Here is a 21005-nt window from a genome sequence, read left to right as displayed (position 1 = left end):
CAGATTACTTTTGAGCTGTCAAGGTGACAGTTCCTTAATTTGGGTTCCATTATTACTGCAACAACGCCTTATTTGTATAGCTGTCCTTGGCACACAGAGCTTTTTCACGCTAGTTACTTAATTTTATCTTCTGTGAGGCATAACTATTCAAAGAGACTGAGGAAGTTACTCTGAAGTCCTGCAGCACTCTCTCTTTTGTTCTGAAAAACAAATTTTCAACTTTCTAGAAGACTCTTTTTGAAGTATACCATTTGCCTAACCCAGCTGGGTCACATGCTCTCTCATGGGTTTCTGAAATAATCTATTCCCTGGGGTTTATTTTAGGACCAAGGCACTGATGTTTGAACGGGAGGCTTCACAGCGTTGAAAAGAATCTTCAGAACGGCCTTGAACCAGACAAGCTAGGAATCTCTTCAGAACACCTCCTTCAGCATGCATCTCCCTCTCTGGGCTTTCCTGGCCAGGAGCTTTTTGAAGAGGTCGTGCTGCAGAGAGCCCGAATGCTGATGCTCATGGAACCAGCTTAGCGGATTCGACTTTTCTGGTAGCATTCTCTTGCTTTATTATATACTGTCTCTCAGAGTTCTAAGAGGTGTGGAGGTATTCAGGGCCACGAAGAGCCTGCGGGGAAGGAAGTAGCACTTTCATGCTGAATGAAAACCAAGCAGGTGACAGTTGTGGCTGAAAACATTTAAACCTTTCGTGTCTGGGTTTCCTGGACCAGACACAGAGAGGAACAGTCGCTGGTGGGGCGCAAGAAGCGATCCTAGACGAGAAAAACCAAATAAATAGAATGAGTGCGACTGGCAAGTAAATGGCCACCGCGACCTCAACAGAGCCGACATCAGCCTCCTGGTGAGTAGCAAGGCCTGCGTGGCTTACTTCCTGCTGGGCTGCTGGACCCATGTTTTGGATTAACTGAAAATCCCCAGCCAGGCTGTTTTGATTTCACTGGCAGGGGGTGGGGGTGGGGGATAAAAGGCATTTTTTTCCTCTGAGCAGGCGAATCAAGCATGTGAGCATTTCTCTCCAGAGCTGCCGGGTTGTGACCTTGCAGTGTCAGAGCGAGTCGAGCATTGCTGGTAGACTGTGGAAAAGATGGCCATGGCCGGCTCACGCAGCCGGCTTTGATGACAGTGTGGGTGCTGTAGCGATAAGGGACAAGAAATGGCTGCAGTGTGGGAGCCCCATCACTAGAAGAGGCTTGGCCAGTCTGCCTCTTGAAGGGTGTTACATAATGTCTTCTTGAAACGCAGTTCCCTTCTCAGCCCCAACTGGGTTAAGCCTCTCTTGTCAGTTGCTTGAGCAAACTTTTCATTGAGGAATGAAAGCAAAAGGCATGGTTTAAATAGAATGAGCAGGACTTGGTGACCGGTTATGTGTGCAGAAGGCACAAAGATAGAGCCGCTCAAAATGACACCCCGGTTTTCTTTTGTGTGCCTGAGTGAGGGTGCTTTTCCCCAGAGAGCATAAGGAGCGGGTAAACGAGGTCCAGCAGTGGGGTTTCTGAATGGGGTTTGACACGTTTTTGAGGCTTTTTGATCTGGACTTGCCCTGTGCTAGAAACAGAGTTCCCACTTGTCATCATGAAGAAAAGGTGGGAGCCAGGGAGGGTGGTAGGGGGAGGGTGAAGAGCCAGGGAGAAGAATGCGGATGACAGAGTGGTCCCAGCTCCTCCTCCTTACGCTCTAGCTTGATGGCTGTGCTTTCAGAGAGGTAAAACCCAGGCCCAGCCTTTCGGGAGTCTGCTCTGTGGTCTTAAACAGGTTAGTGGCGGTTACACTGCAGAGTAGACTGTAAGAGTCCTTTGCGAAGAACGGAGGGTTATGGAAATTGAGACGAGAGATTCCTGTGCGTGGAGGAAATCAGAAGTTTGATGAAGGGTTGTGTCAGAGTTATTCTTAACTGTTAGGGTTTTGCCAGGCAGAGAGGGTTCGGGGCTCCGCTGTGAACTCTCATGAGCCCCATTTTCCCATTATAGACTCCCTAGCCTGCACTGAAACTGTATGTTTACTGTCTCCCTTTTACCGCCACGGCCCCAGGTCTGGCGGAGGGAGAGCACACTGTGGGGCCTCATTTACTGCTTGTTAAATGAATGCGTGAATTTCTGATCCAAGGGCTGTTTCCGGAGATCATCGTGCCCAGCAGTTGTGAGCAGGGCAGCTAGGACGTCCCTAACTAATTTTATTATCAGAGCCTTAAAAGACAGCATAGCAAACCCTGTAGTTGTATGGTGAAGGTCCGTGTCTCAAACAAGAGATGGCCCTGGGTGCTCTGTCTCTCCTCCAGCCACTCTTCGGTCTTTTCGGCCAGACCAGACCTCCTGAAGGCTGGATAGAGGCATATTTTTAGTTTGACTGGACAGCACTCGTGAAGTGGTTTTTCTTATCTCTTTGTAACTACTGGGTTCTTTCTCTTCTGGGGCCACCAGAAGGCTTCTCAACCACTGAGTAATGAGCCCATCTCGCGCTGGGAGAGGGGAAGCTATGTTTTAAAATGCCTTGATCACTGGATGAAAGGAAACATGGCTCCGTTCTGTTCCCTTGCCAGGTGGAATTATTTTTTCCTGTATGATGGTTCAAAGGTAAAGGAAGAAGGAGATCCAACAAGAGCTGGCATTTGTTATTTCTACCCTCCTCAGGTAAGCACCACCGCGGGTTACTCTTCCGTGGGGCTCCTACTGCCTCAGAGTGATGGCTTTGCAAAAATACAGCGATTTTCTGTCTGCCTCCCCTTGCTCCCAGGTTTTGATGGGCTCATTTGAAACACTTTTAAATTTTTTTAATTTTAAAAAATTTCTTTCTTTCTTTCTTTTTTGGAAACACTTTTTCTTTTTAAAAGATTCTTTTGAGAGAGAGAGAGTGAGTGCGCGTGTGTGTTGGGGAAAGGGCAGAGAGAGAGAGAATCTCAAGCGGATTCTCCGCTGAGCTTAGAGCCCAGCTCGGGTCTCTGTCCCGCAATCCCAAGATCATGACCCAAGCCGAAACCAAGAGTCGGATGCTCAACAAACTTAGCCACCCAGGCGCCCCGAAAACACTTTCATTCAAACACATACAAAAGCAGAGAGGAGAGTATCACAAGCCCAGCCAGTTAATTAGTAATAATAATGTCTTAATATCATGTGATTCTGTCTGTATTCCAATTTTGCCTTCCTGTCTGAGAGGTTACTTAATCAGACGTTGCTCCTCTGTTCCTCCCACCCTCCTTCCCTCTCCACCTCCCCCCCTGCACTTCCTAGTCGTGATCCAAACAAGGTCCACACATTGCATTTGCTTCTTTTGTATTTTAAGTCTCTTTGACCGTGTACCGCTCCTCAGCCACCCACCCACCCAGCCCCTTTCCCTGCTACGCCGCTGAATGACCGAGGAAGCGGGAGTGTAGGTGCAGTAAAATGTCAGAAGGCCCCACACTCTGGATCGGCCTCATCACTTCCTCAAGGCCGTGTCATTTCTTTTTTTTTGGTCATTCTTTTTTTTTTTATAATAATTTTTTTTTATGTTATGTTAGTCACCATACAGTACATCCTTAGTTTCTGATGTAGTGTTCCATGATTCATTATTTGCGTATAACACCCAGTGCTCCATGCAATACGTGCCCTCCTTACTACCCGTCACCGGCCTGGCTGTGTCACTTCAGATCTTCCCCTGTAGTTCCTTTACACTGGCAGTAAGATCTAGAGCCTTGATTAAGTTCAAGTTCGGTTCTCTTATGCAAGACTTCTTGCATAAGTGTGTACATTTTCTGTTGCATTACACGATGTCTGGCTGCCCCGCAGGTTAGTGAATGCTAAGACCGGTTAGGAGGGCTGTGTTTGCTCACGTGATCACGCTCCCACTTGGGTAGTTGGGATGAATGCAGGCCGCTCTGGGCGCTCTGCAGGGGATCAGAATAAGGACCAAAGGCTCCTGCTTCTACCCACGCATGGGCCTGTAGTCCTAGGAACAAAACCCCAGTTCTGCACAGGCCTCGTGTGCATGCAGCTGTGGACGTTCCGCGGCAGTTCCGTCCTCCCGGGCAGGGGGCCCAGGAGTGAATATGGAGGCCTCGCCAGCCACGGAAGGTCGACATCACATGTTCTTCTTTGTTGTTGGTATTACTACCCTTTAATATGAAACCACGCTTAGGTCCCAGGCCATCTGAAACCAGGCAGCAGCCCGGATCTGGCCTGTCGGCTGCTGTCTGCGGTCCGCTGTGGCCTCAGCCCCTGCTCGAAGGGATGCCACATGAGTTCGACAGCTTCAGCTCCTCCCCAGCCCCGGACTTTGCTGCTTTCCCACAGACCCTGCTCGACCAGCAGGAGTTGCTGTGTGGACAGATTGCGGGCGTCGTGCGCTGTATCTCTGACATCTCCGCCTCTGCTCCAGCCCTCGTTCGTCTGCGGAAGCTGAAGTTCGCCGTAAAGGTGGATGGAGAGTTCCTTTGGGTAAGTTGACCAGACCGAAAACTCATGACTCCGGTGTTGCCTCTGCCGTGAGTCATCTGTGTCGGTGATGAGTGCTGTGTCGCCAAGGTGTTCTGGAGCCTGGGATCCCCTGTGCACCCGCAGGGGCTGTGAGTGGTACCGTCTACACTTCCTTTGTCCCTCTCTGCACGTGCCACTGTAACCGAGTGCTCTCCAGCACATTTCTAACCTGTCCCGCGTTGCACAGGGCTGCTTTCCCATTGCCTTTGAGAGACTGCAGCCAGCCTGTGGAAGTTCTGTCTGGGATGCAGCTCGTGTTTTCCACCTCTGTCTTTTCTCCTCTGTACTGCCCACACTTACGGGTCAATGATCCAGAAACTCGAAGACATTGGTATATAGATGTTAGGTTTCAAGGAACCAGTAAAAAAATAATGAAAACCATTTCTTTACAGCTGATGGCACCATACACACTAGGGCCTTATGGTCCCATGCCTGCACTTCTTTAAACCTGATCTCCGAGGTGAAAGAATGCTGAAGAGTGAGGTGGTATATTCAGCTCTGTGGGTATGCCTGCCAACATTTTATGATGACCATTTTCTCACGTACCAAACCGTTGAAGGAGTTTTACAGTGAACACTCAGACTTCCTAGGTTCTGTGGTTACTATTTTGTTATAGATATTATTTATTACAGTCACTTTATTACATCTCTCCATCCGCCCCTTCATCTTCCAGCAATCCAGTTTTTAATGCTTGCCAAGATAGCACACACTGGTATACTCCTCCCCCCCCCAAGTCCTTCACTGCGCGTAACACTCATTAGAGTTCAGTAGTGGTTTGTGCTTTTTTTTCCTTTTGGGGTACGAGTTACATACACTGAAACACACAAATCTCGAGCTTACCACTTAATGCAGATGGACAACAACGCTCCGTGTGTCGCAGAAGCCCATCAAGATGCAGAATATTAGCCTCACTCTGGGCAGCTCCCCGACATCCCATGAATTCTCACCCCCAAGTCCCGGGCAGCCATTGTTCTGATTTTTTTCCCACCGCAGATGAGTTTTGCCTGTTTTAGAAGTCCCAGGACTGAAATAGGATGTGTAGGACGCTCCGCAGGCTCCTGTCGTGCGTGTGATCTCGTGGGGCGCGTATCAGCAGTTCGTTCCTTTTCATTGTTCACCAGCATCGTCTGAATGTCCGTTGTCTGGATCTAGCGGTCTGGGTACTCACTTTTCTTTTTCTAGAGACATGACCTGTGTCCAGTTAGGGGCAATTAAGACTAAAGCCCCTAGGAGCATTCCTAGACGAGTCTCATGGATATGACTTTTCATTTCTCGTGGGTAAACACCTAGGTGTAGATTTGCAAGGTTACAGGGTAGGTGGATGTTCATAAGAAACTGCCAGACCTTTTCCCCCAGCGGTTGTACCATGGTGCACTCCTACCGGCCATGTGTGAGATTTCTCGTTCTTCCACATCCTTGTCAACACATGCTGTCCGTCTGTTCAGTTCGAGCCATTCTGCTGCGCGTGGAGGGGTATCACGTTGTCGTTTGCATTTACGTTTCCCTAATGACTAAGGATAGTAATGACCACTGGTCTGTCTCTCTTTGAGAAGTGTCCGTCCAAAGCGTTTCTGCCTGGTTTTTAAAATTAGGTTTTCTTTCTTTACTTAGTCTTGTGAGTTCTTTCTGTGTCCTGCATGTCAGCTGTTTGTCAGATATATATTAAAAAAAATTTTTTTTTAAGATTTTATTTATTCATTTGAGAGAGAGAGAGAGAGACAGAGCATAAGCAGGGGAAGAGGCCGAGGGAGAGGGAGAAGCAGACTTCCCGCTGAGCTGGGAGCCCGACATGGGACTTGATCCCAGGATCTGGAGAGCATGACCTGAGCCGAAGGCAAATGCTTAACCATCTGAGCCACCCAGGCACCCCTGTCAGATATATATTTTAAAGGTTATTTTCTCCCAGTTTGTGGCATGCCTGTCAATTTTCTCAATGATGTCTTTTGATGAGCAGAACATTTTGATTTTTTCTAAGTTTATTTAAGTAATCTCTACACCCCATGTGGGGCTCAAACTCATGACCTGGAGATCAAGAGTCACACGCGCCCCCAGAATATTTTAATTTTAACAAAGTCTAACTTGCCAATTTTATCCTTTGTGGTTATTGCCCTCTGTATCCTGTCTGAAACCATTCCCTGCCCTGTTGGAGAAGACATTCTCCCACTTTTTGGGTAAGCTTTATAGTTTTAGCTTTTAAACTTAGCTCTGTAACCCATCTGGGATTAATATTTGTGCTTGGTGTGAAATAGAGGTCAAAGGTCCTCTTTTTCCCTATGGATATCCAGTGGCTCCAGCACCATGGTTGGAAAAACTCTCCCGCTTGGGTTCCTTGGCTCCTTTGTTGACCATCAGGTGACCTCTGCAGTGGGGGTCTGTTTCTGGGCTCCCTTCTTTTCCATCGATCTGTTGGAAGATCCCGTACAAGTACCACACTGTCTTGACATCAGATGGTCTAAGTCCTCCAGCTTTACGCTTTTCCAAGACAACTTCGGATTTTTTAGGTCTTTTGTAAGTTTCTCTCGTAGAATCAGTGTGTCAGTTTCTGAAAGAAAGCTTCAGATTAGAAGTTGCATTCAATCTGTAGATTAATCAGGGAAGAGGTAAGCACTGACCATGTGCCAGACTGTGGTAAACCCTTGGATTACATCAGTGAATAAAGCAAAGATCCTGGCCCCGGTGGAGCTTTCATTCAGGGGGAATTTGTTCATTTGTTTTCTGCCTCTGCCAGGGTTTCTTTATTGCCTTAAGTTTCTGGTGATTCCCTCAGGAAAGATTCCTAGAGGTGGAATCACTGAGTCAAAGGATACAGACTTTCTTCGGGCTCTTTAAACGTACAGCCAGATTGCTTTCTCACTGAGCACAGGTTTCTCTTCTGCGGAACTAAGCCCCACGGCAGCGTTCTGGGGCTCTAGAACGGTGTAATGAGTCAGCCAGTTCCCTTCCTGAAGCACTTGATCCAGCTGAAGGGACGAGAATGCCATTCATGAAGCAGTCGGAGTCCCGTCCAGTGTTTGTAGTGAAACCACGTTAAGCATCCAGTGCCCAGATAACAGTCCTGATAATGTAAGGGCTGGGAAAAGAGGTTAGCAGTGGTTAGAGTGATCAGAACGGGCACCGCGAAGGTGCTGGAATCTGCCTCAGGCACTGAGGGGACGGGAGAGCTGTGGACAAATAGACGGGAGAAAGGAGGGCATTCCAGGTGAGACAGCACGAGCGGATACAAAAAGTATTTGTTGTCTTGAAGACCAGCTGGGCTGGACAGTGTGGGCCTAGGGTAGACCCATCAGTATCAGTGAGTCAGTGAATTTGAGCTCTGCAGAACCCCGAGCTTCCAGGCTTGGACTCAAAGCAGAGGAAAATGCCCATCTTCTGGTTTCCCTCTTTCCAGGTCCTGGGCTGTGCAGTGGAGCTCCCTGACATTAGCTGCAAGCAGTTTCTGGATCAGCTCATTGGAGTCTTTAATTTTTACAATGGACCTGTTTCTCTGGCTTACAAGGTATGGAGACAGTAGCGAGGAATCTTCAGCAAACCCGATGTTGCCAGAACACAGCTTTACTCTAGGGGCTGTTCGACTTTGCTGTGAATACAGCATGTCTAGCAACAAGGTCGAGGGGCCTTGGAGCCCCTCTCAGATGCCTTTGTTCCCCAGTAGTGCAGGTCACATCCACTGCAAATGTCTGTCCCCACGTCCTCCTCCCGGGGACTGTTGGCAAGAGCAGGATGCCACCCGGTTGCCACCCGCCCCCTGCACGTGCGCTGGGTCTGTGGTGGCTGAGTTCTCTAGGCGGGGGGAGGGTGGGGGTCTTGTGTGCATAGGAGGTTTAAAGCAGGCCCTGCCTCCTGGCCCGTCTCCTGCGTGAGGAGCGAGTTTTGTAGGAGTAGGGAGCCTCGCCGGAGAGTGTGTCTCGCAGAATCTCAGCCGCTGACCTCAGGTGGTTCCCGTTTTAGAACTGCTCTCAGGAAGACCTGCGCGCCGAATGGGACACCTTCATTGAACAGATTCTGAAGAACACCGGCGACCTGCACAAGATATTCAGTTCCCTCTGGAACCTGGACCGAACTCAGGTAACACCCTCGCCCCCCGTCCCCGTTTCATGTCAAGGAATAGAGCCCGCTGCCCTGACCCGCACACTGCCGTCACAGTGTCCGCTCCCACAACTGTCTAGACGGTACGAGACAGTGCTTAAAGTGGCCCGAAGTAAATACTCAGTAGAGGGTGGTGTTATTTCGCTAGTGTCCCAGACATGTGGAACTCTGGCATCTACGGTGCCCGTCTCTCTCGATACGGATATTCCACGATTGACTTGTGTCCTCAGCATCAAAAATGCTCAGTGATAACATTTTAAAAACCAGGTCTCTCTGTCTGGGAGAGAGTGCTGGGGAGTGTTTAGTCCCAGCGCCGTTCCGTTGGCCCCTGCATTCAGTGACGTGTAGGCTGCTTGTGCGGCCGGCCCGACCGCCCACCCTGCCTGTTGCTCAGTGCCCTTGATCTTGGAGGACATCACACCCTCACTGGCAAGGGCCAGAGGCAGACGCGAGGCTGTATCCCCTTAAGAACCGACCGCCTGCGCCCCCAGCACCTGAGATGTGTGGGCCGCGTCTCACTGTAGTAGCTAAGAGGGTCCCTTTGACGGGGAGGTGGCCCGACTCTGGCTAGAAATGGAGACAGGTTTTCCTGGTTCCTGTTGGGACAAATGTTCGAAGTGGGCCCCAGAGCTTTACGGAACGGCCGGCTGGGACCGGGCACTGTCTCAAGGATGTGAGGGAGGAGCATCTCTGATGGCGATGGAGCTCGGAGATCCTAGCTGCCAGCAGGAAACAGGAAGGCGGCTTTTAGTCACTGCTGGTGACTCTTGACCAGGTTCAGATCCTTCTCTGGTATTTTTAGGGACTTCTAGGCAACTGACTTCTTATAAGGACTGTGGAGCTGAGGAGTATTTCTCAGAGTGAGAGACCGGGATGTTTTCATTTCCTGTTACGGGACGGAGTTATGAGGCCACACGAAGCCAGCTCTGGGGCAGTGGGGCTTGTATTCCAGAGGGGGGGGGGGGGGTGTGGTTTTACCTGGTGCCTCAGCCTGTGTTTGAGGGGTAGGCTCTCCTGTCCGCTGCCTCCTGGTCTCAGCATCAGAGTCAGGGTCTCCTGAGCAGAGACCTACCTTGCCCCCTATGAGTGGCCATCTGCTGTGTTCACCGCACCTTCCCACTTCGGCGGAAGCCACCCCCATGCCAAGCATGTGGCATTTTGCATTGTCCCACAGTTCTGGGTATAGAAAGGTGGAATACAGACCCAAGATGTGACACAGAAGGTACCACGTGGCACCTTCTCCTTTTCCCCGGTTTTGGCTTATGACTTTCCCCCCGTCCTATAAAGCCCCTGCCTTCCCGCCCCGGCTGATGGCGGGCACGCTCATCTGTGGCTCTGCTTCTCGCCTGGCCCAGGTGGAGCCCCTGTTGTTGCTGAAGGCAGCCCTCATCCTGCAGACCTGCCAGCGCTCCCCTCACGTTCTAGCCGGCTGCATCCTCTACAAGGGACTGTGAGTAACGCCAGACCCCTCTCTTGCGCCCCGTGCCCCTGCCGCAGAACTGACCATCCAGGCCACTTCCAGGTCACGGGTGGGGAGCTCTGTCCCTGGCCAGTTCCAAGAGGGCTGCTTTGGCAAGTATCAGGTAGTTTAGATTTGACCCAGGGGACCTACCTGTCTTTCAGCAAAGCCAGGAAATTGGCAAGTATGGCCCAGGCAGTTTTAGACCGACCCATGTTAAGTCTCAGCATGGGGCATCCCTTGATGGTTAATCAGTCTACCAAATGCTAACACAGAGCGCCACAGGTTGTCGGAGGCCAACACTGTAGGTGAAGGGGTGGGGAGGCCTGCCGCAGTGCCCTCCTGCTGTCTGGGGCTCCAGTGCACTTGCTGCGGCCAGCCCTGCTTCTGCTCGGACTCCTGCCTGCCTCTCGGCTGGGTCTGTCTCTCGGCTGGCCTCTGAGATCTCAGCACACTTCTTCACATAGTTGGAGGGCATCGGAGCGAGCCCGAGGGCCTCAGGGCCCCTCCACGCATGGTCCAAGGCAGCTCTCCTCATGGGGGACCGCTGCTTGCGTCCAGAGCTTTCTGACGGCTGGATGAATGTGTGGCTGGAGAAGTTCTGGGGGCCTGATGGGCTGGGTTGCCAGTTTTGACCTCGCCTTCCCGGCCCTGTGACCCCGGGAGGGTTGCTTGCTGAGTTTTCTCTACTGGGAAAGAACGAAATGAGAGGGCGAACAGAGAAGGGCCCAGCGCAGACCCTGCTTCCCAGTGACCCTCGGCACAGCACACCGTCATGCCTTTCCTCTTTGCTCACGAGGACAGTTCGGAACCTGCTCGTGGTGCCTCCAGGCTCACCAGTGGCATGGCATCAAGCATGATATTTCCCTCCTCTTCTCATGTCACATTGCTTACGTATTTTTAAATCATACACCTAATGCGTGAACAGGGTCTCATTGTGAAACCAAAAAAAAAAAAAAAAGCCGAACCAAGACAGAAAGACACGGAGCTCAGCTTCCAGGTCCCTCTGAGCCCAGACCCACTGTGAGCATCTGGATGCCCAGCCTTTGCTTTTCCCTGTGTTTCTGGCACATCAGTGGACGTTGCTTCTGTTTATCTTTGCCACATCCGTAAACGGGCTCCTCCGCGTGTGCGGTAGAGATTTCTCTATCGATCCATGCTGGTCTACTTCATTCTTAGAATCCTGCACACCTTTTGGTGTTATGGCTATGCCATGATTTCCTTGACTACTCTCTGTTCTTTGGGCATTAGGGGGTTTACCCATTTCTGTAATGACTTGGCCATTTTTTTCTAGAATCAGTACCCTTCAGCATGCAAAATCTTGGTACAAGGCAGGTCAGGGGGTTTGGACATTTTGAAGTTCAGTAGGAATGGCCAGAGTGCCCTCCATAAAGGGCTTTGCCAGTTGAAACTCCCACTGGCTCTGTCCCCAAGATCCTGTGGTTTTTGTTTGTTTGTTTTTAATATTTTATTTATTTGAGAGAGAGAGCTGAGCTGAGCAGGGAGCCCGATATGGGGCTCGATCCCAGGAGCCTGAGATCATGACCTGAGCCGAAGGCAGACGCTTCACTGACTGAGCCACCCAGGCGCCCACCTCCCAAGATCCTCACCAGTTAGGGTGTTAGGAATCTTTCCAGTTCAGAGTCCTGTGATGTATTTTGTCTCATGGTGTGTTCGTTCCTGTGACCTAGGATTGTCAGCACCCAGCTCCCGCCCTCTCTCACGGCCAAGGTCCTGATTCACCCAGCTGCATCTCGGCACCAGGTATGGTAAAGCTCCATCCCCCTGGCTGGGAGGCTTTGTCCAGAACATCTATTTTTAAGCAAAAAAAATAGAATTTTCTATAATGTGATTTCAAAATATTTTAAAAAGTGCATAAGCTTAAAGGAAAATACGCCTCAGATGAACAGCGTTAGCTTGTGGGTGATGGAATTATATGTGATTTTGGGGGAGGGAGGGGAATTTTTGTCTGTAGTGAAATTACGTACCTTGAAACATGAGTTTTTTTTAACGAGCCACTAAAAAAAGAAAGAAAGCCACCTCATTTCATAGGAGTGAAAGCCACGCTGGCTAGAAGAGTTCTTGGTTTTTGTTTCGTTTTGGTGGGTTATGTTGGAACCTTTGGTTGAACTGTCTGGAAGGTTCTTTGGAGAAAATTCCCAGTTTTTGGAGAAAATTAGGATTGTCACCTCGATCGTGAATCGGAATAAACCTGAGAGCTCGCGCATAGCCTTTGGTTTAGGTCAGATCGTTCATCACGAGGTTCACGGGGCGTTCACATACCTGTCGCTCTGGAATGTGCGTGTGTTCCACGCCAGGGCGGTGGCAGGTGCGGGAATATGGTGACAGATGCGTTCTCCGGAGGCATAAAAGGTAACAGGCATTCTCGCTTTCATTCCCAGAGGAGGAAAACAGCAATCAGAGCGTGAAGCCTGATGCGCATTTGTTGGGGGGGGGGGCTGCTGCCTGTGTGGGGTGGAGGTTCTCTCCTGACCCCGGCTGTGGTGGTGAGCAGGCAGCTTGGGGGAGCTTCTGTTCCATCTGCTTGGCTGCTGGCGTGCGGTGGGGGCCAGCATTCTGGGCCTGGCTAAGTTTCAGGAACAGATGGCACGGCACAGTCCTGATGATTGGGTCGGGAGGAGAAAGCAGTCCCCGGCGCCAACTTGTGTGTGTGTTTATTTGCAGAGGAGACCTGCAGGAGGGGGTGGCCCGCAGGAACGGGGTGAGTGGCAAGATGCGTCACTGCCTGTTGAGAACACGGTCTTTTATGCTGTCTGTCCCCTACACATGTCACGGGAGAGGCCAAGCAGTCCCGTGGGCTATCGCATCTGTTCACCGATTAGGAGAACAGACGAGAGCTTTTAGAGCAAAGTTGCCCATCAGAATCCTGATCGCAAGGCTCGTGATTTCAGATGTACCTTTTAAATCCCTGTTTTCAGATGCTTCCTCACTCATTGTTATGAGACTGCTCAAACTAGGTCTGGGGGATCCTGGTTAGGAGGGGCTAAGATAAATGGTGGCGGCCAGAAAGCCGTCCCTGAGACGGTTATTTTGTTTTATTTGGAAGCGCAGGTTAGGGCAGATCCGTGTAGTCACTTGGAAGTGCTTTTTTTCCAGCTTTTATCTGTTTTGGGTTTTTTTTTTTTTTTTTACCGCTAGATTTTCTTTCCCCCAAAAGTCACCTTTCTCCGCCATGAGGAGTAAAATTGCCTGTGAGGGCTCCTTCCTTGCTGGGCATGGAAACTGTCACTGCGGTTTTGTGTCTTTTCTTCTGGGCTGAGGAGTGTGTCAGAGCGCTGCTCTCTGAGCTGGCGTGTGGGTTGGATGCGTCTCCCCCAAGAGCTGTGACTGCCCCTCCATCTTCCCCAGCCCAGGTCTAAGCCCTGTCCCTGTTGCTTTGTGATTCTAGGAGCAGCGCTACCCCCAAATGTCCGCATCATGCCTGTGTTCCTGACTGAAGAGGAGGCCACCAGTCTCCGCGAGTTCCCGAGGGAGCAGGCAGCTAGGTACTGGGGCCACAGGGGATCCTCGTAGACCGTGCTGGGGGGACTCCCCCACATGGGTGTAGCCACACGAGCCCCTGCACATCCTAGCTTTCCATATGCCATCTTCTCTGCGCTCCGCCGTCGATGGGGCATCTGGAACTCGAGCGTGTAGATACCAGGAGGCCGGTATCATGGGATGGGTGTGGGTTTCAAGTCCCAGATCTGCCGCCTGTCAGCTGTGTGATGTTGGGCAAGTCCATTCCCTGCCGGAGCCTTAGGGTTTTCATCTGTAAGGGAGACCCAGTGATAACCTACTTCGTGGGCTCGGTGTCAAAATTGGAAATAGTGTGTGTATAGCGTGCAGTTCAGGGCCTGCCTCAGAGCAGACTTGCACAGGGGGCCGGCTGTCACGCAGCAGGCCCTGCCGTCCCCACAGGTGATCCAGTAACCCCGTGTGAAGCCCTGAGAGCCAGACATTGCCTTCCTTTTACTCTTGTGGTTTGACCGCCAAGGCCTCTTTGGCTCTGTGGCCCCAGGCAGTCACTTGTCACCAGTGGCCCTGCCTTTTAGGAAAGCGGTTCTTTAGTGTTCTGCCCTGCACTTGGCCGGGCGCCCCTCCCTCATGTCTGTCTGCCTTGTCTGCCAGCCCTGCTGCAGCACCAGCCAGACTCCAGCAGTGCTCGGCCCAGCAGCCTCCGCACCCTCAGAGCACCAGTGCCCCGACAGACAACGCCACTGGCCACGTGGAACCCACGGCCTGGATGTTGGCAGCCACTCCTGAGTCTGCGTGTCCTGACGTAGCATGGCCAGATGGCAAGGGGGAGAACGGGCACTTGCCTGGCTGTGATCTGGAGAACATCAAGCCAGCAAAATTGCACAGCCCTGCCAGGGACGAGGGTCCTGGTCTTGGCTCCTCCCTGGTGAAGGAACTTCATCTGCCCTGGGGGGAGGAGGAACCAGACTTGTCTGCCATCCACATTCCAGAAGCTCAGGAAACAGAAACATCGTCAGGTTATTTTGCCCTCCCGAGTACGGGCGCCCCAGATGGTGGCGGTCCTTGCTTTGAGGAATTTGTCAGGGACTCTGGCGACCCGGCACCCGAGTCACGTGATGCCCCGCCCGTGGTCATGGCCATCAGCAGCGTCCTCTCCCCATCCACTCCCGAGATGCTCAGCCAGAACGGGGCCCTGGAACAACACGACGACCTTCCAGGGGACAGCAGCCAAGCCCCCTTTCCCAGGGAAGACCACCTCCCCGGAAGGACGAGCAGGCCTCGGTCATGGCCTTGCTCAGACTTGAGGCAGAGCGGAACTGCGCTACCCGAGGGGGAACAGGGCGTGGAGCGGAGTGTTGGGGCTCATGACAGCTGCTCAGCACCCGGCGGCTCAGCCTTGCCAGAGTCTCAGGACGACAACGGTCCCTCCGCAGACAGAAGGGACCCAGGGTCAGCCCCAGCATCCTGTATGGGCCTCGTGCCAACGAACCTCTACACCCACAGCGTTAACGGGTTGGTGCTGTCCCTGCTGGCCGAGGAGCCGCTGCGGGGCGACGATGCCGCCATCGAGGAGGTGGTGAGTGGGCGCAGACCTGCCTCCCGGGAGCGGGGACCGGCGGGGTAGGCGCTCCCCTTGCAGCACCCTGCAGGGCTTCGTGACCCTATGGGTCACCTGCTTTGCACAGTGGGGATGACGGGAGTACCTACGCCCCGGGTTTGGTGGGGGTGAGCGAGTCCGGGCAGAGCACCGTGCTGGGGGCAGAGGTGTCCCACAAGTCCAGTTCTCTGGCCCTTCCCCACTTCTTCCATTTCCTCAGAGTGCAGGGCGGGGGGGCTCTGGCTCCCCCCAGCAGTGTCGGGGTGCTGACGGGCTCTGCCCTTCAGAGGCAGCACGAGCACCAGCACACAGGTGAACATGGGGAGCAAGGCCAGGGGCGTGGGCCTCCCTTCCCCCCGGGGCAGCTCTAGGTTCTGTGTCGGCTGGAGTCTGTACTCTGCCTGAGTTACAGCCTGGGTGGGGAGTATTCCAGAAGGCTGCACTTTCCCTCCCCTGAACCGTGGTGATCAGAAGCTCCTTCCTAGTGGGCCTGGGCCATCTGAAATGCTAACGGGCTCCAGAAGGCTCCTCTTGGAGTATTCCAGCCCTTTCCGCACTGGGAGCAGTGAACTGACCTTCTCAGAGCCTAGACCCATGCTGGAGCCCCAGTTGCTATAGTAACAGCCTCGCCTGGTTGGCAGGGAAGTGGTAGCAGGAAGAACAGCAGGTTGAAATAGCTGCAGGGCAAATGGTGTCCTGGGGCTTGCCTTGTTTCTGTTCTTAAATCTGTATTATTCTAAGGCGATCTTATTAGCATGCAGGGCTCCCGCAGGAGAGTGAGCCAGTCACCTTGGAGCACGGAGGAGGGAAGGCAGCTTCCCCAGTGCTGAGCCCCGAGGCGAGAGGCTGCCCACCTCCAGGCCTGCTGGCTTATCTCCCCTTTCCACAGACCGCACAGCACCCAGTGGTGGTTGGGTTGCTTCCTGCACCCTCCTTCACCGCAGCTGGGAGGGACTTAGCCACCCTCTTCCGCCAGCACCACGGGGCCCGTGGTTGCAGTGCTGTCTGTCGTCTCCCGACGAAGCCTTGGTACTCGTGGCCCCTTCCACTTCGTGCCAAGCTGCACATGGGTTATTTTGAAGGCCCAGCATTTGGATGCAATGAAGTTGGATATGCTATGTTTACCTTGCCCCCCCCCCAGAAAAAAAGAGAAAGGAAAAATAGCATAGGTGGCTCCCGAGGAAGGAAGGAAATTAAAATGTAGTCTGCATTCAGTGGCTGCTCAAGCCTTGACGTCTGCTATCTCAGCCAAGCCTGAGAGCAGCACTGGGGGTGGGCACCGTAACTCCCATTTTACCAGGACCCACACAAGGTGCAGGGTCCAGAATCCTGGCTTGTTCCTCGTCTCCCCACCCGTCTGCTCCCCCACTCATCTGACCCTGGAGCGATCGGCCTTGGTTTGTCGCACACCACTCCTCCGTGTCCGGACAGCGGCCTCCGTGAGCTTTCATGCAAAGGAGGGTTTGGTGTGAGGTGGGCCCCAGGAAAGGGATGCTGTGTAACGAAGGAGAAAAACTCCTCTTTTCTAAAAGGAGTCGGGAGTAACTAATTTTGATCAGCTTGCTGATTTGAGAGTGGGCTTTATTGATCAGGCCGAAGGCTGTCTGTTTTATAATCGGGAGAGATCTTTTATTGCCTTTTTGTCCTGGAACTGCATACAAAATACTTGACCTGATTTCCCTCCAGACCCTCTGCTGCTGTTGAGAAAAGTGGGCCCCCTGTAGAATGGTAAACCACAGTTCAGATAGGACAGTAAGCACAGCCCCCCCACCGGGCCTTTTGAAAGGGCTCCTTGATCATATTACACAGCCCCAAGGGACCCTCATGTCCTTTGCCATCTTGTCTTTCAGTGGATGAACTGCCACCTCTTTATGTTTGCTGAAGGTGGGCGCCTGGAGCTGGGTGGAAGGGGGTGGGGGTGCGGGTGCGGGAGCAGCGAGGAGAGGTAGCCCTTGGTTCCGAGAAAACACAGCACGCTCACACCAGGGGGCAGCATAGAGCCACTGATCATTTCCTGCTCAAAACCCAAGATAATCTCACTGACCTTCAAATACAGCGATCAGATCAATTATTCATTGCTACAGTAGGACTTCGAGCTGTCTGTGTACAGTAGATGAGGCCTGAGGTGAGTGCCAGGGTATGAGTGTAAAACACTTCATGAAAATGCACCCCTCTCCCCATGAACCGAGTGCTTCCGGTGGAAGGTGTGCTACTGCATCCTTTCTTCTGCACACACTCACATTCAAGCCGCTTGCTTTACTACCGACTAGAAGCTGGAGGATCCAGTAATTAACCCCAGCTTCCTGTCTCCTGGGGCGGTTGTGGGGATCGCACGCGTGCTAGTGTATATCAGGGGTTGGCAAACTTGTAATGTAAAGGAACCCCTGGCGCGTATTTTCAGCTTTGCCCAATTACTCGGCTCCGCCGTTGGGGTACAGTAACAGCCACAGACGGTTTGTAAATAAACGTAGAGGCTGTGTTCCAGTAGTACGTTACTTATGGGTACAGAAATTGGAACTTCATATAATTTTTATCTGTCGCAGTATGAATCTTTTTGATTTTTCTTCCCAACTATATAAAAATATAAAAACCATTCTTAGCTCTCAGGCGATATGGAAACAGGCCACTGGCTGGATTTGGCCCACAGGCCATGGTTTAATAACCCCTCGTATGCATGAAGGCATTGGTTACCAGTAAAAACTTGTCTACATGTCATCTGACATAACATCTTGTGGTTATGGGTTTATGCTTAAGTGATTTTATCTTGAGTACAAGTTAGGCAGAAGATTCCAGAAGCAGAGTTCGGTGCCTACAGGGAGAACTTGGGTTTTCACGTGCCTCACTCTGTTCCCATCATCCCTTCCTTTGGGCACCAGCTCAGGATGGAAGGGATGACGGTTACCAGGTTCCTAAGGCCCAGAACCTTCCAGTGAGACTGTGGTTTGACTTCCTGTTGAAGGGAAGGCATGGGCACGCACACGCACGCATCCATTCAAATAGGCTCATTAGCATCGGTGAAGGTCCATGTTGGTTAGGCCAGACCGGTGATCTGACCCAGAGATACTGTGCTTATCTTCCCCGGGCGTAGGTCCGCTGACTGTCTACTGTGCGCCTCGGTTTAAACCGAGTAGCCCATAAGGTGAATGTGCTTGGCATTGGATATGCTCGTTTATCTGTTCATTGTATGTAGATGTTGAATGAGCACCTACTTAGGAGTGCACCTGGCACCCTGCTTGGCACTGGGGACATGAAGATGAACGCGTGCAGTGAAAGCATCTGTGCGGATAGAACTCACGTCAGCTCCGTAAACTACGAGCAATAATAACATTTCAGCTTCATGACGCGCACCTCAGACCATGCTGTTTGCATCTCTGTACTTTTCACGTGCACGTATTTTTTTTTACACGGCTGTTGGATAATCTTCCACAGACAAGTCCTAAGTGCTCGTTAAAAAGATTTCTCTTCTTTGATCATAATTTTCGTTTTCTTGGCTCTATAAAAATGCCTTCCCCCAGGGAGCACTTTTAGCGCTTGCAGTGGGCCTTCATATATTTTATTTCACCTAGTGCACCCAGCAGTCCTATAGTCGTCCCATTTTGCAGATGAGGAAAAAAAAAAAAAAGACACAGAAAATTCCATAACTTGCCCCCGAACCTCTGGCCAGGAAAGAGGCTGATCCAGGGTGAGCCCGGGGACAGTGGCCTTTTTGTGGCTGAAGCTGCCTCGGGGCCGGGACGGGGGGAGGCCCTGTTTCAGACTGAGTTTCTCGGGACGTGACTGATGTGCTCTGTCAAGTCCCACGTGAAGCTCAAAGGATACCACGCAGCCACTGGAGAATGACGTTCTGACATTGCGGAAGAATAGTTTAAGGACAAAGAAGGTAGTTCGTGCTGTATCATTAAGCTACAAAGTGTGAGCGTCAATCATTATTTATGGTTTGGTCCCATTTTTATTCTATAAAAAAAATTACACAAAAAGGTATAGGCCAGTGCCCTCAGCTCTACCTGCACAGGACTCATCGTGGGAGGTGATTTTAAAGTACAGGTGCTTGGGCCTCCCCTCCCAGACAGCCGTGCTCCACCGGAGTCCTCGTCTGAACCACAGAGCTCAGAAATCCACCTGACCCCTGCTTCTCAGTCCTTCCAAGAACAGTACCATTCTAGATGCACCGGAGGGAGGGGAGCTTGTGGCAGACAGTGGGAGATGGCTCAGCCCAGGCCCGGGTGAGATGCACTGGGGGTGGGCCCGGCCGCCGGTGCTGTGAAAATACGCAGCCCGGGTGGGAGAGTCACGGTAGGAAGACCTACCAGGGTGCTGGCGGCGGCTGTTGCCTGCATGGGGACATTATGGGCCATTTTTCTTCACTTCTTCCTTGTCAACTTTTCTGTTCACCTCTATTTTCTGATTCTTCTACAATTTAGGAAAGCATTAGAGCATAAGTGTGGGAGGGGCGCCTGGGTGGCTCAGTCGGTTAAGCGTCCGACTCTTGATTTCAGCTCAGGTCATCATCTCAGGGTCATGAGATCGAGCCCCACATTGGGCTCCGTACAGGGTGTACAGATTCTCCCTCTGCCCCTCCACCCCCCGCATTTGCTCGCTCTCTCTCTCAAATAAATAAATCTTTAAAAAAAAAAAAAGAACGTAAGGACGGAAGTTAGTACTTCTCTAAAAACAGGTAAAAACACCAGGCAGAGTCCTTTTTGCTAAATCAGTTGGCCACGCAGATTTTCTTTGGGTCATTATTTCCTAAGCACTGGCCTGCTGAGGTTACGTCTGCCTCCCCTTTGCAGTACCACAGTAGCCTGGCGTCCCTGAACGGGCTGGAGGTCCACCTGAAGGAGACGCTACCCAAAGACGCGGCTGCCTCCCCCAGCAGGACGTACAACTTCACGCATTACGACCGCATCCAGAACGTGCTGACCGGTAGGGAGAGGCAGGTGGGGCCCGGGCGCCTCCTAGACAGGGGTGGGGGTGAGGACTTGGGGCTGGCGCCCCCAGGGTTGGTGCTTGTGCCCAGAGTTGTGGACTGCACTTAGGATGCCGCTTTCTTGCTTGGGAGCCAGCTCCCACTGAGTTTAGAATTCGCCTGGCAAACACTTCCTTACTCATTTGTCTTTTTTTGGTTGTTTCTCCAACATTTTGAGAGAGCACACACACGTTCAAATATCTGTGATAAGGTCTGCCTCGAAATTTTGGTATTCATGGGCAGAAACCAGTGTTGCTCATTCTCAGGGACAGTGTGTGGTCTGTCACCTGGTGACAGCTGAAGGGCCCAGCACCCTGGGTGCCTGCAGTCATGGCCCCGAGCCACCCATGGCCCCGAGCCCCCTGCTCTTGGGGTGGGGAGGGTGGGGAAGGAGTCCACTACCCACAACTTCTGTGTCCTCTTCCGGAAGCGAACCTGCCACAGACGGCCACCCCCCAGGACCGCCGCTTCCTCCGGGCCGTCAGCCTCATGCACTCAGACTTTGCCCAGCTGCCTGCGCTGTACGAAATGACCGTCAGGTGAGTGTCCCCCGGGTCCCTCCCGAAGTCCTGCACCCAGAGCCGCCTTCCCAGCGGTCCGGGCCACAGCCTTACTCATAACAAAATGGAACATTCCAGTGATTCTCTTTAAGGCCTCCTTTTATCCACTCCCCTGCCCACCATCACCTCCTCTCATGGGACAGAGGGCCTCTGTCTCTTGCCAGAAGCGATGCCGGAGAGCCACTGCTGCCCGCTAACTTGAGTCACGTGCTCACAGAAACAGACCGGCCCGAATCTAGGAAGTAAAATGTTTGCTTCCCCTCACCCGTCACACACCCAGAAGATACCCACGGGTTAGTCTGGTGGGTACCAGACTAACAGGTTTTGTTGTGGTGGTGGCGTTTTCTTTTTTGTTTAGAAAATAGAGGTGGTTAGTATTTTAGTTACTTTGTTTT

The 21005-nt window shown here is 52.1% G+C and overlaps 1 protein-coding gene across 3 annotated transcripts in view; it reads left to right on the top strand.

Annotated features, from left to right (window-relative positions):
- HPS4 (HPS4 biogenesis of lysosomal organelles complex 3 subunit 2) overlaps positions 1-21005 on the top strand; it is a 22262-nt gene extending 1257 nt beyond the window's left edge. For 2 of the 3 annotated variants that reach the window (XM_040619652.1, XM_040619653.1), the window contains exons 2-12: positions 325-855; positions 2551-4423; positions 7851-7958; positions 8411-8527; positions 9904-9998; positions 11699-11771; positions 12693-12729; positions 13417-13513; positions 14139-15063; positions 19875-20007; positions 20481-21005. In XM_040619652.1, coding sequence (XP_040475586.1) covers positions 4109-4423; positions 7851-7958; positions 8411-8527; positions 9904-9998; positions 11699-11771; positions 12693-12729; positions 13417-13513; positions 14139-15063; positions 19875-20007; positions 20481-20593 — 2013 coding nt within the window. In that variant the 5' untranslated portion in view covers positions 325-855; positions 2551-4108 and the 3' untranslated portion in view covers positions 20594-21005. The remainder of the gene's footprint in view (positions 1-324; positions 856-2550; positions 4424-7850; positions 7959-8410; positions 8528-9903; positions 9999-11698; positions 11772-12692; positions 12730-13416; positions 13514-14138; positions 15064-19874; positions 20008-20480) is intronic. The other variant, XM_040619654.1, reaches the window with a different exon arrangement.

The sequence above is a fragment of the Ursus maritimus genome, unplaced genomic scaffold (genome assembly GCF_017311325.1).
Source record: "Ursus maritimus isolate PB19 unplaced genomic scaffold, ASM1731132v1 scaffold_33, whole genome shotgun sequence".
NCBI classification, from domain to species: Eukaryota; Metazoa; Chordata; class Mammalia; order Carnivora; family Ursidae; genus Ursus; species Ursus maritimus.
This window is presented reverse-complemented; position numbering and strand designations above follow the sequence as displayed.